The following is a 17,891-nucleotide window of genomic DNA, read 5'->3' as shown; positions in this document are numbered from 1 at the left end:
ATCCAAAAAAAAAAAAATTCTAAAAGGTTTTTCAATAGCATCTTATTAATTGCTTATAGTGCCAAGTATTAAAGAAGATTAATTCAGTATTTAATTAAACTAATGGGATGAGCTTTAAAACAAAGAAAAAAGGTTGGGTCAAAACAAAAAAAGTTTTTAAAATTGCGAGATGAATGGATTCTGACCTTATTGCTCTTTTCTTTAGTAGTGCTGGGCTGTAGCGTTTAGCAGAAGCTTCACCAACAAAGCCTGTGAAAAGAAACAAGACAGACTCCTAAAAGTGTGCAATTGTTTTTAAAACTCAATTAGAAATATTTGTCTGAGATTCTTTTATGCGTTCTGCAAATCTATCCAAAAGACTACAAATAAAATGGACCATAAAGGTCTGTTCACATCAAGAACTATAATGATACTTATAAAGTTTTAATGATAGTTTGAATGGTCTGATTATATAATGAAACTTCATACAATGACAACGACACAATAATGAAACAATATTGCAAACCAATTTTTACAACAATGAAAAAACATTGCCAATCAGAATCCACGCAACATTAAAGTTCCTGAGCATTTAAAGCAGCATACAATATACTACTGAATGGGCCTTAACAGCACAAACTGATTTTGCCAGTTCAACTTGAATACTTTTGTGCACTTAAATGTAATTTAATGTTGCTTACAGTGAAGTTAAGCAACCCAAGTTCAGGAAAGATACAAACTTATCTGAGACAAAAATTTAAATGGAATATTTCTCAAAAAATATGCAACCTGTTGCCAACAATCACAAAAATTTCAAACACATTCCATCTTGAGTTCATGTTTTGGCCTTTTAAACCCATAATGTTTTTTAACCCTATTGTATGAACAAGCTCGAGTTACTGTGTTTAACATCCTCCAGCGTGGGTCAGCTGATAAATGGACCCCCTCCAAATGGAGCACCTGGGCTGAGGAGTGATCGCTTTAAGAATGAGCTGAGAACAAAAAAAGTTGGGGGGTTGGGGGGCTGAACAAAGTCCTCCTGTAGCGAATCAATGCGTTTTTGTAAGAAAAATAACCATATTTAAAACGTAATAATCAATTTAATCTAGCTTGCGGTCATTGTTGTACACAAAAGCAGTTCTGGGTGGATGGCGTATGGAGGTCAGCTTTGCGCATGTGTTGCTCAGAAATGATGAACGCGGAAGCACGAGGAGAGATCAAAACAAAACTAAAGTAAGGAAAGGTTTGCTTCCTTTGTTCCTGTTTACAAACGTTGGTTTTCACGAGACTCACCAGCACATGCGCAACGCCGACCCCATACACCCCATACACCCAGCATGACTTGAGGGTGAGTCATTTATGGGCCAATTTTCATTTTTGGGTGAACTAACCCTTTAACACAGTGTTGACAAACAGTCTGGGGTCATTTCATGATGAACAGTACAATCAGAGTAACAATCAGAGCTGCAAGCACTACAGAGATTCAACGTCAAATCTCTTGCAATTGTGAAACTTTGGTAGATAAGGCTTATCTAGAGGTCACAAAATTAGGCACAAACACATACAAAACATCTTCGACAGACTGAGACACTAAAGGTTATTACTGTTCCACATCAATGAGACCTGATTTAAGTTAAGCAGCTGACCGACAAGTTTTTCAGTGGCTGATGTTGATACTGCTATCAAAAATAGAGTAAAATATTATTACAACTTAAAATTACCATTTTCTATTTTAATATATTTTATTAATGTAATTTATTTTTGTGATGCATCATTACTCCAGTCTTGAGTGTCACATGATCCTTCAGAAATCATTCTAATATACTGATTTGCAGATCGAGAAACATTTCTGATTTTCAATGTTGAAAACAGTTGTGCTGCTTGATTTTTGTGTAAACGATGATATATTTTGTGCAGGATTCAATGATTAATAGAAAGAACAAAAGAATAGCATTTATGAAACCTTGGTGAATAAGTATTAATTTCTCTTTTTTAAAAAAATCTTACCCTAAACTTTTGAATGGCTGTGTACAGTATTGCTGAAAAAAAAAAAATTTTTACACAATATTTACTCAAAATTCACTGCAAAAAATAAAATGTTCACACAGAAGACTTAAGCTAATAACCTAAAAAAAAACATATGTTGGATGATTAATTGTCTGATATACACATTAACGGTTGGTTGATTATGTTTGCATATGGATGTATGCAATTACATATTAATTAAAATTCTGTTTAATTGTACTTGTCACTATTAACATTTTTAAATTGTTGAATTGTTGTTAAATAGTTAAAATGTAATGATTGGACTATTGTTAAATGTTGACTTAAAAATAAACAGTTTAAAAAAAATAGAATTTTTTCCTGAATGGTTGATGTTGATGCTGTTTTCAGGATAACAGGATGGCTGTTGTTGGTGTTGATTATGTTTTCAGTTTTAGAGGATGGATAATGATGGCCGACACAATTATCAATTATTATTTACTCAATTTCCACAAAAAAACGCATACTTTGTATCTGCTAATCTCAGCTGACAAGGAGACACTGACGTTGTCTGTAGATTTTCTAAACACCACTTCGATCCATTTGGCAACAGTCATCAGCTGATTCAGACAATCTCATGATGGTCAAATCAGTCTGGCAGGACTATCACTAATCACTTCTGAAGCTCAAAGCAACCTTTAGCAGCACACCACAAGAATTCAGACAACTTCTGATCAATAATCAATCTTCATTCTCAATAGAACAAGACTAGAGCAAGAGTAATATACTTCTATTTTGTACAGCTATTAAAAAGAAATCCAGGATCACACAATATTAAACTGATTTAAACAAAGCCATCCATTCATAAATCAAACAACTTCACAATTTTACTCAAATCCCCATAAATCAACCTCACTGCCTGGTTACAGTTAACACTTACCTTGACTACACTGTGTGATGTGGTTTAGATAGTTAGTAATCAACGGGTTATGGAACATGTTGGAATGAAAAGGAAAGAAGAAAACAAAGGAAAGAGAGAAAAAAGAACAGAAGGTCATGATGTCATGATCAGAGGGTAAGATGGAAGAGTGAAAGAGAGAGAGAGGGAGAGGGACGGACGGGCTCGGTGTGGTTGGATTTGATAGAGGCAAAACTAGAGGACTAAAGCAAACACATGGGAGGGTAGTAGAGAGAGAGAGAGAGAGAGAGGGGGGGGGGGTGCTAAAGCAGCTCACAGGCAGTAATCGGATTACAGGCAGAAATTAGCCTGGATGATAAAAGTGGATTGTGGGAGCACGGTGGATTCCTGGACTTATGACACAAGCGCTGCTACATTTACACACACGCATTAGCAATCCAGGAGTCACAAATACTCGGTGATGCAAAGATAATTTGCTAATTAAAAGTCTTTAATTAGGTCTGACCTGCCTTTAACATCTTTTAGTTTTAAAAACAAGCCAAATGAATGTGAATCTTTGTTAAAGAAAATGCTAGAAAATGCTGTGTTCTTACAAAGGACTGCTAAACAAGAGAAAAGTTATATTCCATGTGGTTTTGAGTTTTTATGCTAACCGCTATGAGCACAGGGTTCTGGGTTCTACTTCTGCTGTGTTGCCAAAGAAGTTCAGGTTTAGCTGGTTAGCACTGAACAGTTAGCCCCATCCTGGTAGATGCTGTAACTACAGCATATGGCATTACATGCATTACAATACTTGCTTTTTGTGGTATTAACATTAAAAATTAATCAAGCAAACTGACTGGTAATTTTAAATGCCAAACTATTTTGAATATTTTTTAAAAATTGTTGCCTAGTTTTAAGTCGCTATGTTTGATAACATTTCTGCCAGTGTTGTTATTGTTTAATAAAACTAAACAAATTTAAACAAATACTTTAATTGAAATGAATATTAAATAAAATAAAAATATTAGATGAAAACAATGAAAAAAATGGCTTGAAATGTTGCCGTGGCAAAAAAAAAAAAAAATATATATATATAAATAAACTACAGTACACAAAAAAATAAAAAATAAATAAAAATGACAAAACTCAAATTACTAAAAAATTTTTCTTCAAATATACATAAAAAAAGTAAATTTAAAAAATAATAATATAAAAAATATATAATAGTATTTAATTTATAGTATTATTTTTTAAATAATTTTAAATTTACATTGATTCCTGCTGTATCCAGCTGCATTTGGATCATGTGAAACCTTTGTCTGCACTCTCATGTATAAAGTTAACTTTTAAAGAGTCTCTATTGATCACATTGACTCAAATTGCCAATTCTTACTGAAAAATGAAAGACCAGTGTCCACTATGTTGCTGCAAATCACTGTAAGCATAACATCTCTTCAGAAAGAGAGAATGAAAGACTTACCATACATAATGCAACAAGCCCATTAACTGATACACACAGGCATATGCCAATATAACCTAATAAAACACCACAACTAGGTGTGAAAGTATTATAACAAGTTGACAGTATCTTAGTGTGCACTAGAGGGCATACTGAGAGACAAAGGTCCTGTGGGGTTCACTAATCAACATGGAAAACTCAGTCATGACAAGAGAAGGGGCTGAAGGAAACTGTTTATAGCTAGCTAACTGAATAACAACACAGCTGCTTTTACTGGCACATTTGAAAGTAACTGTCACCTTGAGTATTGTTAACGGTACAATGCACAATGTGTATACTTAATAATGTTTCTGGCCTTACTCACAGCGATTTCATATACAAAACTGATGGTAAACAAGCAGTTCAGAAAGTTATCTGGTTGGAAAAGTAGCACTAATTAGAAATACAATAGGTACAGCGTAATACAACAATCAACAAAAGAGTGGTTTTTTTCATAATTAGCCCAAATACATACATTTATAATACAAATTTTTATAATATAATACAAAGTTTTTAAGAAAAGCCCAGCCATGCTAGCACGTGCAAACATGTCCATCTCTCTGTCCTCTGTCTTACTGGACCACCCAAGCATTGCTGCCCTTAATAAGGCAATGTGTGATGTGATTGGCTGAGAGGCCTCAACGGGGAGTGGCTAACTTATGTTTATCCGGCTCTGCTCTGCAGGTGCTTTTCACTTTACCACACTACCTCACTAGTCTATCATAGTCTAGTTCTCCTTCTCCCTTAGCTTATCCAAGGATACATACTGTACGAAAAACACAATATATAAAAGATTTTGACATAGTTATGATATCTTATGATTACCTGCCCTGACTGGAGAATTAGAAAGTACATTTGAGACCTAAGAACACAAGAACAAATAACTAGACTCGATGCTTCTAGTAAACCAAGGAGTTATGACTCTAGTCTATTCTGGTAATTTAGAGGTTGGAAGCTGGTTACACAGGGCTGTGTGTGTTAGATCACATTAACATACACACAAAAATACCCATAACAGAGATTTTAAGACAATATAAAATAACAGGAGGGCAATGCAGTACAAAATGGTCAAGAATACGTAATCTGGACAAAACGAATAATGTGAGGGAAAATTTAAGCAGCAAATCAGTATATAAGAATGATTTCTGAGAAAGTTCATGTTTGTAGAATAGAGAATAGAGAATATATTTAAATAGATAAACTTTAAATTGTCATAATATTTCACAATATTACTGCTTTTGCTGTATTTCAATATTGCAATCAATAACTATAAACCAATAGATTTATATTAAACTCATTTCAAACATGATTGTGTTTGTGTAATTTACAATGCTTCTAATTTTATATACTACTACATTGAAAAAATGAAAATAGGAAAACAGCTGAAAAACTGAACTGTCAGTTGTGTAGTCGATGACATCACAATGAAAGCACATTCAAATCTGTGATTGATTTCATACATTCATCACTCAAGGAACTCCTAGTGCCATTGCCAAGCAACAACATGTTTACATGTTTACATGAGACAAAGATGAATGACAGAACATCAAAGCATTGTGGGAAGTTCCCCATTAGAACAGGCATCACACAAAAACAACAAAGATCATTTTGAATGCTCTGACCTAAGCTCCAGATTACTAAACACTCCACGCTCAAACAGATGCACACTGCTGTTACCTTGACATTTATCAGCAAGAGCCCCTCAGATCACTGTAAAGCTCTGCACTGTGCAGGCATGCAAGTGAAACAAGTGTGAATTGATGTATACAGACACCAACAATGTCACACAGTGCGTGACAGGCACTGCTGCTTAAATATGGTCCTAAATGCAATACCCTTGTGCTTGTTTCAGAGCAATCATTACAATATGTCCCCATACTTCTTCCCAATTTTTGGGATCATTACTTCTGAACAAACAGTGTGTAACTTTGTTTATTCCTAATTTTTGTGATCTTTAATTTTAATTGAGCCCAAATGAGAAAACTGTCATAATTCTGTTAAGAAAAAGACCACAGTGATCTCATGTTTGTCTCCTCTGAGGTTTTAGAAAAGATCTCACAATAGCTATGTTTCCTATGTTTCTGATCCAAAGTTGCGAGCTTAACTTATTTGCAAAACTTGAATATCGCATAATACATTTAAGAATAAAGCACCATTGCCGTCCTGCGAGACGAAGAGAACAAAATCGTCTTTTCCAGATAAACTGGCACCAAATATCACTGAGAAAAAGGTAACTTGCTGCAGTAGGACAAGCCACTGTGGGTCTTTTTTTTTTATATTTAATGAATTACTTGCACCTAAGAGTCTGCAGATGAAAAAATAAACGTGGTCATTTTTTATCTTTTGGAGGCTGATGCCTGCTGTTTTGTAAGTCAGTTCTGGGAGGTTATTATACTGAACCACTTTGACAACAGACTTTGGCTCAGGCATTTCAGAATGACCAAAACAACATTTCATATTTTGTTTGTTTTTATTGGGATTGGTGGTTGGTGGTTTTTCCAGTTATTATGTCGCATAGCGAAGTAATTTTTTTGATGCGCATCGAGGAATTTATTCAGTAAATGTGTTACCATTGTAGTTACGTGCATGTTTTCTTATCGGATAAATAATTTATCCGAGTCAGTTGAACGCATACAGTTTTTATGCGCATTTTTAGAATTTAAGCAAATCTTGGCATTTCCATTCAGCATTTTTTTTTTTAAGCGATATCCCAAAATGTGCATAAAAATAGGTGGATGGAAACATAGCTAATGACACAAACTGTTCCCAGGTCTGTCAAAGTCTGATATTAACAGTCAAAAGATTTCATTCAAAACCAAATGACTACCAAATGACTATATATGAACTATGCTATTTACTTTTATTTGCCCGTAACAAGTCTCAATAAATTTTGTCTTTTTATTTACGTGATGGAATTTTATGAGATATAACAAAGTTGGTACTTGAATAAAACACAACGGCGAACTCCATGAGCTAAGAAAATGGAAATTTAAGCAGTAGTTTCAAAGTGGCTTTACAGAAAATCATGATGTTAATGTTTATAATATTTTAATATCCTAATGCCTTTAAGGCACATTTAGCAGATCAAAGCTGACTAGATAATTAAAAAAAGCTGTATACTGACCACAGGTATACTGTGAGTAAAGCTGGACTTACACTTTAAAAAAAAAGTAAGTTATAAATAAAACAAAGATTATTGGAGTTTATTTTACAAGAAAATATAAGCCATTTCTATTTCCATGTTTAATTCAATGTGTTACTTGCTATTTCTTTGTAATTAATTGTGAAATTTACTAGCAATTTCTTAGTGAAAATTGTTTATACAACTTTATATAAAGAGATGTGTAAAAAGAAAAATAAAAAATAAAAAACTACATTTTGTGATGAAATACATCAGGCATTCGAGATTTAAGATTCATTTCACATGTTGTGAGCCATGTTGAGTAGTAGTAGTATAATTTTATTTAATCCCATGTCAGCATCTGAGGCTATTTTCATTGCATATACCCAATTACAAAAATACAAATACCACATAAATACAATAAAAACCAAGCAAACAAACAAACACAGCAAGTAATATTATACCAGATTTTTTAAATTAACATTTAAAATCTTACTAAATAAGTCCTTAAGTGAACTAACTTCATAAAAGAGCTTTCTACTTGCATCAAAAGCGGGACAGGAGCCATGTTGATGCTATTTAGAAGAACATTTTAAAACGTAGATATCTAGATGTAGAAGATACATATATTATGCTTTATCAAATACAATTTAGGCTTGATTTCTAATAGGAGAGGTCAATAATCACCCAATTTACCTTTAGCACTTCAGACTAATGTTATCAAAAGCAATAAAAAAAAAAAAGTTTCCCTTTATGGAAATATAAGAGTTGTCACAGTGATAGACAAAAATGGTCTAATCACTTCTGGAATCTTAGAAAAACTCCCTTTGGTACATTTAACCCGCAGTCGCAGCACAGCCTGGAGGAGGAGTTCAGTCAGACTACATTCTCTAGTCATTCTGGTCTTCATCTTCTGCCTTTATTAGGACACAGAGAGCTCACTGGCAGCATGAGGTTTGTTTGAATTACTGCTGAACTACAGACTGCGCTGTGAGAACAAGCAGTCGAACATACCTTACAGACAGGAGTCAGGTGTGGATCTCCAACTGTCTCAGATTCTACAGGCTAAACACCCAGACAGACAAAGTCCTGGATGATTCTCTACTGCGACTCTTTTAATACGTCTCATCACTCTGTCTCCCATCCAAACATCTCTCTCTTCAAAAGGATTTTTCTTTTCCTACACACTTCATTTAATCTCTGTTCTTATCCTCCTCCTCACAACAGTCTTTGCACTTTTCTGATTCGCGTGGTGTATGTTTGAAATAAGACCACTTGTACTGTTTTTGCAGTATGTATAATGCATACAGAATATGTATGTACAGGATATCTGGAGAACCTACTACACCAAAATGTGAAATGTGTATTGCATGATTATATATCAGTGAAAATGCATCATGCAGTACATTAAGTGCAAAAAATCTCAAATGTTAATCTCAATTAAAAAAAAAAAAAAAGAAAAAAAAAGTGTTTTAGGATCATACCTGAACACCATTTACTGAATTATTCATACAATACATTATCTGTAGTAAAGGATAAGAAATGCATTTCACAATTTTTTTTTAAGATGATAACTGGATGTCATTCACTGAATTAATGATAATCATAGAATAAATTAACTACAGTATAGAGTAATATAAATTAAATAAAAAATCCAAATATATTTTTCTCAAATTAAAAGAAAATGCTAAATAAATAATTGTATTATTGGGCAATTAAAATTTTTTTTAAAAAAATAAAATAAATAATAAATAAAATAATATCAATCAAATATTAATCTCTAATTAAAAAAAATGCATATTTAAAAGGCTATAATTGAATTAATCACACAATATCTTAAATGTAGTAAAGCATATTGGTTCCCGTCTTTGAGAATGTGTAGGTTTTAGGTTGATGTTTTGTGTTTTTTGTGATTGGAGAAGAGTGCGTGAGAAATTTATATTCAGTTTTGATCCAGATTGTTTTTTTTTCTTTTATTAGTGAAATCATTAGGTAAAGATCATGTTCCAGGAAGATATTTTGTAAATTTCCTACCATAAATATATCAAAACTTAATTTTTGATTAGTAATATGCATTGCTAAGATCTTCATTTGGACAACTTTAAAGGCGATTTTCTCAGTATTTTGATTTTTTTGCCCTCAGGTTCCAGATTTTCAAATAGTTGTATCTCGGCCAAATATTGTCCAGTCCTAACAAAACATACATCAATGGAAAGCTTATTTATTTATCGAAAAATTTACACTTAAGACTGGTTTTGTGGTCCAGGGTCACATATATCCAATATTAATCTCAGATTAAAAACAAATGCAAAAAGAATTCTAACTTATTTAAACAATTATAACTGGACACCATCCACTGAAATAATCATAAAATACATTAAAAGTAGTAAAAGATAAGAAATAAATACATTTAAAAATAAAAATCAAATGTTAATCTCAAATTAAAAAACAATTGCAAAAATAATCTTATTTAAAACATTACAGCTGCCATTCACTGAATTAATAATATTAACTGTATAAAAGGGTAATAAATAATCTCAGAATAAAAAAAATATCAAATATACATATCAATTAGATTATGTGTAAAAGGTTACGTGTCTATGTATAACTATTAAGGGATAAACACTAGACTAAGCAGTATAGAGTGGATACTGTGCAGTACACTAGTATTTCAGTCCAAACACATCATTCTCTCTGAGGTCTACAGATGGTGAGGACTTACATTCTCTGCTCTTATAAGGCTGTGAAGAGTTTGAATCAGTCACAGGCCTCATCTGTCCAAGAGATTTATTCAGGAGTTGTTCTTGGCTCAATTATGGGAAATAGCTGTTCTTACGTCAACAACACACTTTCTAAACAGGAAGTATTGATAAAAATCCACACAAGGCATTAATTCTGAACATTAGTTCATTTGAGCTGTTACATAAAACCTGTGCTCTTCACTCCTCTGCTGCATCACATATTCTTGAATCTCTCGTCATACAAAAATCACCACAGACAGGCACTCACATACACTTGTCAAACACAGCAGAAAAGGGAAACAGGTCAGTTTCATCTAATGTCTGTAAAGATAGATGGAGTTGGCCAAAGTTTTAATCTGTACTAAGGGGGCATGTTTTGGCTGGCTAGCCAGTTTGCCCCTACTGACAGATGCCATAACTACATCATCTGCACACAGAAAGGATCTTTCTCCACTGACTGCCATTCATAAATGGGTGTTTAATTCTGCCAGGGCATTACTACCCTACAGCCCTACAACATCTCTAACTCCATCCACTACACAAATTCAACTTCTATTCGGTGAGATGCCAGGTTCTCAAACCACAGCAGGGAAAGAACCTCAAAGGACAAAGATAGACTACTGTGAGCTGCAAACAATACCAGCAGGAGATTTATAGATAAATTATAAAATATTTCACTAGATTTTATCAAATTATTTGCACCCGTGAGTATCTTACACTGCCGAATTATCCACTAACCTAGTTTACAATAGTATTTTTGTCATAGTTTGTGATTATATATTTTTTCATTTATTGTATTTCATTAAAATGAAGTTGTCGATATGTAGTAGATTGTGTTTTACACATCAAAAGAGTGATGATCAGGTCAACACAGAAGTATAGAAATTCTACATTGATTTAAAAAAAAAAAAAAAAAAAAAAAAAAAAAAAAAAAAAAAAACTGTGCTGGTATCAGATTGATCAGTATCGGCAGATACTCAGAATTTTCGATATCGGATCGGTTCTAAAAAAATTGTATCGTTGCATCCCTATTAAAAAAACCCCACAAGAAATCCACACGACTCCAGTCCATCAATTAACGTCTTGTTAACAATAATAAACAATGCTTGATCTGTGCACATTTCTCTCCTGATTCAGACAAGATGACTTTTTCACTGGAGAAAACAATATTCTGGAAAGAGGGCATGTATTTTAGCTGGAAACAGTTTGACGTTAAAAACGATGAAGTCTCCCTAAACTACAAAGATTAACAGATTAAAATCCTATCACAATGCATATCATAAAATCAGATGATAAGATTATTGTCTTAAATACATTTGTAAAATTGTTTTTTTCAAGAAATTAATACTTTCATTCAGCATGGATGCAAGAAATTGTTAAAAGTGACAGTTTACAAAATCAGGTCAAAATCATTTTTAAAATCGTACCGACCCCAAACATCTGTGTACATTATATACAGTAGTTAAAGAATGAATCAATCTAGTGGTTTAAAGTATATCCTGTAACATATAAATCTAAACCACTTCTATCCATTCTCAAATATATATGAAAAAAAATCAGGGTTATCCCTTCTTTAAAACAAACAAATTGAAACAATAATTACAGTATATAGACATACAAAAAGAAAACAGAGAGGGTAAGTGTTGAAAGTATATCTGACTGTTTGTTTTGACAGAGAGGGCAGGTGCGGCTAATTCAACAGCTGCAATATCAGAGTCTGGCTCCAGGCCTTACACACACACACACACACACAATACAAATGGAGCTATAGACTATATGTGGGCTCCTCAGTACCCTTTCTAGCCTCATTACAACAGTGAGTGTGCAGACCACCGATTGCATACAGTTATCCAGCAGGTCCACATTTAGTCTGTTCATCAACACACATGAACTTCAGAGCTCAACTACATTCCCAGAATTGCAAACCATATTCAGAAACAGCTTGACCAAGACTACATAATGTATGAGTGGAACAAATGTGTGCGAATCATATGTAAAACTTAAATTGCTGCAACAGTTTTAATCGTTTTAGATAAAAGCATCTGCTTATTGAATAAATGTAAGTGTAATGTACAAAAGAACAGTTTTACAAAGCCATTTACACAGAATTGTGAAGCCCAGTTATCCTTTTATTTATTTATTTCTGAAGAATCATGTGACACTGAAGACTGGAGTAATGATCTTGAAAATTCAGCTTCGCATCACAGGAATAAATTACATTTTAAAATATATACAAACAGGCATTTTTAAATTGTAAAGATATTTCACAATATTGCTATTTTTACTGCATTTCTTATCAAATAAATGAAGGGGAGCAGAAGAGACTTTAAAAACCATTACAAAATCCCAAACTTTTTAACGGTAGTGTATACTGCTTTTTTGACATTTCATTCAGGCACATTGCCCAACACTGGCTCTAGACCTGTGCATGCTCTTTTTCATGAGGCAGGAGGTCATCTTCAGGACAGGGTACTGTTTCAGTCACTGAGGTTATGGAGTTCTAGCCGGTCTCATATTTAGTCTGTTGGACCAATCTTCATTCTTCTTGGATATTAGCATCTGAATCACAGATCATGATGCATGCATCTGAACCCAAAATATTGCAGAACCTTCAGTCCAAATATTCTGAGAAAGACAATCTGTGCACTGCCTCACAGTATCGTGCAGAAGTAAAAATAATCAGTAATTAATATCTGACCTCAATGACAATATAAGTAAATAGTGCTTGTTAGTGATGATCTGAGCGAACAGCAGCAGGTGGTTTTCTCAAAGTGGTTGCACACTCCTCTAGACATCGCAAACATAAACACACATGGGATGGCAGGCTTAGACATAGCGGCATATGTTGGCACGGACCTCAGACACACTCCGGTTACAACCCTGCTGTTAGCAGCAGAATGTAGACTTCAGATGTAGCTTCAGACGACTTGAAGGCACAGCAAGTCCTAACCTTCAGGTTTATGAGCAGCACAACAGGGCAAAGATCTCAATGCATAATGTCAATGTAAAATGTCAGTGTCAAGTAAAAGGTCCATTCAATTTTCCAACCCTTTGGTTTCACTAACGAATGTCAATGCAAATCAAACCATAAAACTGTTAATTAGACTATTACATGTTGTGAAAAAAATCTGAATGTTTCCTATCTACGCAAAAAAAATGTTATGTTTTGGTTGGGTGCAGTTGATTTGGTGGGGTTGTTGTTGTTGTTGGGAGGTTATTAATTGGTTGTTGTTTGGTGGTCTTTTTTTGTAGAGACTTTGAAGTCTCTAGTTCCTTGATATAGCTTAAAAATACCACTTAAAGCAAAAAGACTGCAGTTTCTGACTCCTTTACAAGCATGAAATAATGTCATGTAAAGAGATCAAGAATAAATTTAAATTTAAAAGTTAATCAAGTGTGTTTAATGACTCATTTCTTGGAAGAAATTAAAAAACTAAAAAATTATATAAAAATTAAAAACATAAATATATAAATACATACTGTACACATATAAGTGATAGTAAATATAAAAAAATAAAATAAATAAGTAAATAATACAACTAAATAAAGTAAATAAAGTATTTATAAATAAATATTTATAACATAATATATTTATTTATATATATAATGTATAAATAATAATATATAATATATTCAAATACTCTATATATTTACAAATATATAAATCAAAGTAAATAATATTAAATTAGTAAATTAAAATGTGTAAACAAACATTTCTGAATTAATTATTTCAACTGCACCACCAGACATCCTTTTGCACTGACAACTCAAGCGTAAACTCAGGACTGTGGGATATCATAAACAACCAATGATACATCTATGCTGTCTTCCAAATTCAACCGGATGAAGGCATCTGACTAGACAAGATGCATATGTTTTTTTTTTGTGTGTGGTTTGGTTTAAAGCAATTATATTTTAGTTAAATCCCAGCTCCACTGTGACGAACACCAATGCAAACTCAGACCACATTTCTTCTTTAAACAAACACTAAAAGCAGGATGTTACACCAGCATCTGCAGAACATTAAACAGTCATAGAAGATTGTCAAAATATACCTGTTGAGCTGTAAGAGGACGTATACGACACAATCACTGACACATGCTTCCCAACCTGTTCATTGTCCAGCGGGAGTGGATCAGGGTGGGTTGGAGTCACAGGGGGATTATGCTATCATGGGGCTTAATAAAGCCGGCTCAGCCCGAGGGCTTACTGCTGCCGCCACACAGAGACGTACACAGAGAAACAAAAAGAAGGAAGATGGAAATGTTACTTACTGGTTACTGTTTCCTAAGTTCATTTGTAGAGCCCAAACGCAAACGCAACTAATTCCAAATGCAAATGTTTCTAAAGAGTATTTCGTATTAAGTGCAGGTCAGTTTGTGAATGATGAGAGGTGAAGAGACAGCAGACGTCCAACATACTGAACGAAAGGATGTCAAGGAATAACGGGGTTGATGATAGACAGGAAGGAGGAAAAAGGGGGAGGGAAAGGGGAAAAGAGGGAGAGGAGGGGAAGGATATTTGGAAGGGAGGAAAGAAAGGGGGAAAATAGGACACGGTGGACAATTAATGAAAACAACACAACAGAGGAGAAGAAATCAGACAATTAAACAGTGTCCAAAAAAAAAAAAAAATTCCAAGGAATTTTTTTTGGGGACTTTTTCTGGTAGTTGATGATCCACAGGTGGTAATTTTCTGAATTTCCTGTTCAGCTAACAACTCCACAGTGACAGAATACTGAGAGTCATGCTAGTGTACATACTCACACACACAAGAAGAGGTAACCTCACCCAGTGGACTCCATGTATGGCCTGAGAACTGAGTCCTGCAGGGGAATCTGCCATAAATAGACTGGGGGGGGGGGGTTAAGAGACCCAGGGATTGAATCAGCTGTTAGATCAACAACCTCACCAGAGTACCAGAGATAGATGCACACATGGATCAGAGGAAACACACACAGATGGATCGGACTTGAAATATTGTTGCTTTTTTTTTTTAGTTACTGTATTATTCAGCACTAAAATGGATTTGCATCATCAGCTGCAAAGAGCAAACAGTGTAGTGTATAAATGGAATATTTTTCACATTTTTTGAAAGCTTATTTCAATAAAAATTGGTTAAATACATTTTCAATCATCAATGTGCATCATACAGCATCTACAGTTAGTTTATTTCAATTAAAAATAGCTATTTAGAAAAAAAGTTAATGAATTATTTAGTTAAAATCAATGTGCATCACTTCAAAAAGCAGTTGTGCAGCATTCATTTAAAGTTTATTTTAATAAAATGTGGTTAAATAATGTTTTTAAAAACTAGTTAATGTATAATTTTGTATAAAAATCAATGTGAATCATAAGTTTAAAAGGAATTGAGACACTTTTTAAATTTATTTCAATGAAAAGGTTAGTTAAAGAATTAAAATCAATGTGCATCATAAGTTTCAATGGGCAAATAATGTAGCATTTATTAAAATGGAATCATGTAACATTTGCTGTAAGCTTATTTCATTTAAAATCGGTTAAATATTTTTGAAACTATTTAATGACTTATTTTGCACTAAAATCTATGTGCACCATGAGTTTGAAAAAGAAAACAGTGTAGCATTTTTAAAAATGGAATTGTTCAGCATTTAGAAGTGTTGATAAATAATAAATAAGCTAAATTTACACATTTGCAATTTAGAAATGTTAAATATTACGAATTTCTAATGCATGGTTTATATAAACACATATTATCATCAGAAAAATGTATAAATAAACGTACTGCCTCAGTACTGGCAATCAAAAAAGTGGACCATCTAGGCTTATAAACCCTAGTGATATCCACATGGTCTCTTAGGCAGTGAATGCTGACTCAGTGCCAGAGCAGATCAGACTGCAGGTGGGCACAGAGCCTCGCTGAGTGATCTGAACCTCAGCGCTGAAGAACGTGACTCAGAGTCTGAACTTTTATTACCAATGTGAATTTCTGACCATCACATGGTCACGCTGCTGCAGTGTCACTTTCACACACTGACTCTGTTCGGTCTCCTGACAAATGTTTATGAAATACCCTTGAATGTTTTTCTCACCAAAAATGGCAAAGGAAATGAGCAAGGTGAGTATGTGGCACCTGTTTGTGAACCTTATTCATTACGCAGCTTCATATAAGAAGAGAAACAGGCTTCAAATGAAGCTTCATGCTCAGGTGAGGTGTTTTCCCCATAATTTCTGTCCCAAAAGCAAACAAACACCTTATCTTAAATTACCAATATAACTGAACTAAACAGACATATTCCACACCATATTTGGAGATTAAACTTATCAAAATCACTGATGACTTAAAATATTTACAGACAATAAAGAGAATTACTATATCATATAGAATTACATTTATTGATTTTGTGGTGAAAATGATTTTTTTCTTTTTTTTTTTTTTTTCACCCACACACAGACAAACTTCAGCCTCTTAAGGGAGCATGACAACCAAAATGGATAGGGTAACTAAAGACTTTAACTAGAAATCCATATGGAAAAAAAGCTCATAGGACAAAAGGATATGATGTGATGCACAAGTCCCCTCCACTATGCATTAAGACAGGCAGCCATCTGCTGGACAAATCGTGCTATGACAATAATTCAATTCAATAAGTTACTTTCTCAACTCATTTCTTGAGGTGAATACTGGGTTCTTTAAAAGTAAAGAAAAGTACAGACATAAATATATTGGTAAATGTGAAATCAGTATGTTTTCAATATTAAAAAAAACAGGTTTTGTAGTTTTGGGTTGAATTAAGATTACAAACACACCTGTGCATAGGCTATTTATGTATGCAAAGGCCAAATTTTGATTTGCAAACCAAAACTATTATGTTTAAAAAGATATTTTGATAACTAATAGTAGGTGTTTAAACCTATTCACTTATCCAATTGCCAACAGGTGGCTTCAAATATGGGGTCAGATGTTAGTCCTCATGAGCTTTATCCATGTCCACATATGCAGCATGGGACCAGGCAGTGGAAAGCTGATTATTGCTCCTATGGACAGAACTGCATTCATTCATGAGCTTTACCTTCAGCTGCTTGAACAGAAAGCACCAAAGCACACACGTGCACTGCTCATTTGATCACATGACCAAACCAGACAAATGCATTTACTGAATATGTCCAAGCAATATGTCCGTTTTTTCTAATGTGCTTAAAAGATTATAAAATAAGGGCATTTACAAGCAGAAGTATAGGGACGTCTTTGTTTGCATTTAAACAGCAACAGCATTTAGGTAAATCTATAATCTTAAGGATTTTCATATAAGTAAATAATGATTTAATATGGTATAAATGGCTTTTGTTCTAATGGTTTGACTATCTCCTCAACACAATCCATTTCTAGAATATTTTTTTGAAAAATTAATTTAAACACTTTTGTCTATTATTAAATTGATTTACGATGGTCACCCTAATCTTTAGATATAATGGAAACCTATATCTGTAATTTAATCCTCTAAATAGCTTAAGTAATCACTTTCCAAAGTACAAAAACTGTCAGTGCAACTAGAAGAACACTATTCACCAGACACCAACACACAGTTGAGTCAAAAAACTAATTCGTCAATGAGTCTAAAGCTAATATGCAATTTTATCAATAATTGATATGCATGTCCTTTTATAACTCAATTACCGAGACCTCTCA

At 33.6% G+C, this 17,891-nt stretch overlaps 1 protein-coding gene across 1 annotated transcript in view; it reads right to left on the bottom strand.

Annotated features, from left to right (window-relative positions):
- The window catches only part of LOC109095019 (supervillin-like), a 38,102-nt gene extending 35,103 nt beyond the window's left edge, over positions 1–2,999 (bottom strand). Inside the window, 2 exon segments of the mRNA XM_042768234.1 lie at positions 186–249; positions 2,903–2,999. Coding sequence (XP_042624168.1) covers positions 186–249; positions 2,903–2,960 — 122 coding nt within the window. The 5' untranslated portion in view covers positions 2,961–2,999.
- Positions 3,000–17,891: the final 14,892 nt, after the last annotated feature.

Source organism: Cyprinus carpio, chromosome A2, assembly GCF_018340385.1.
Source record: "Cyprinus carpio isolate SPL01 chromosome A2, ASM1834038v1, whole genome shotgun sequence".
Taxonomy (NCBI): Eukaryota; Metazoa; Chordata; class Actinopteri; order Cypriniformes; family Cyprinidae; genus Cyprinus; species Cyprinus carpio.
The sequence above is the reverse complement of the archived record's forward strand: the minus strand, read 5'-3'. Positions and strand labels throughout refer to the sequence as shown.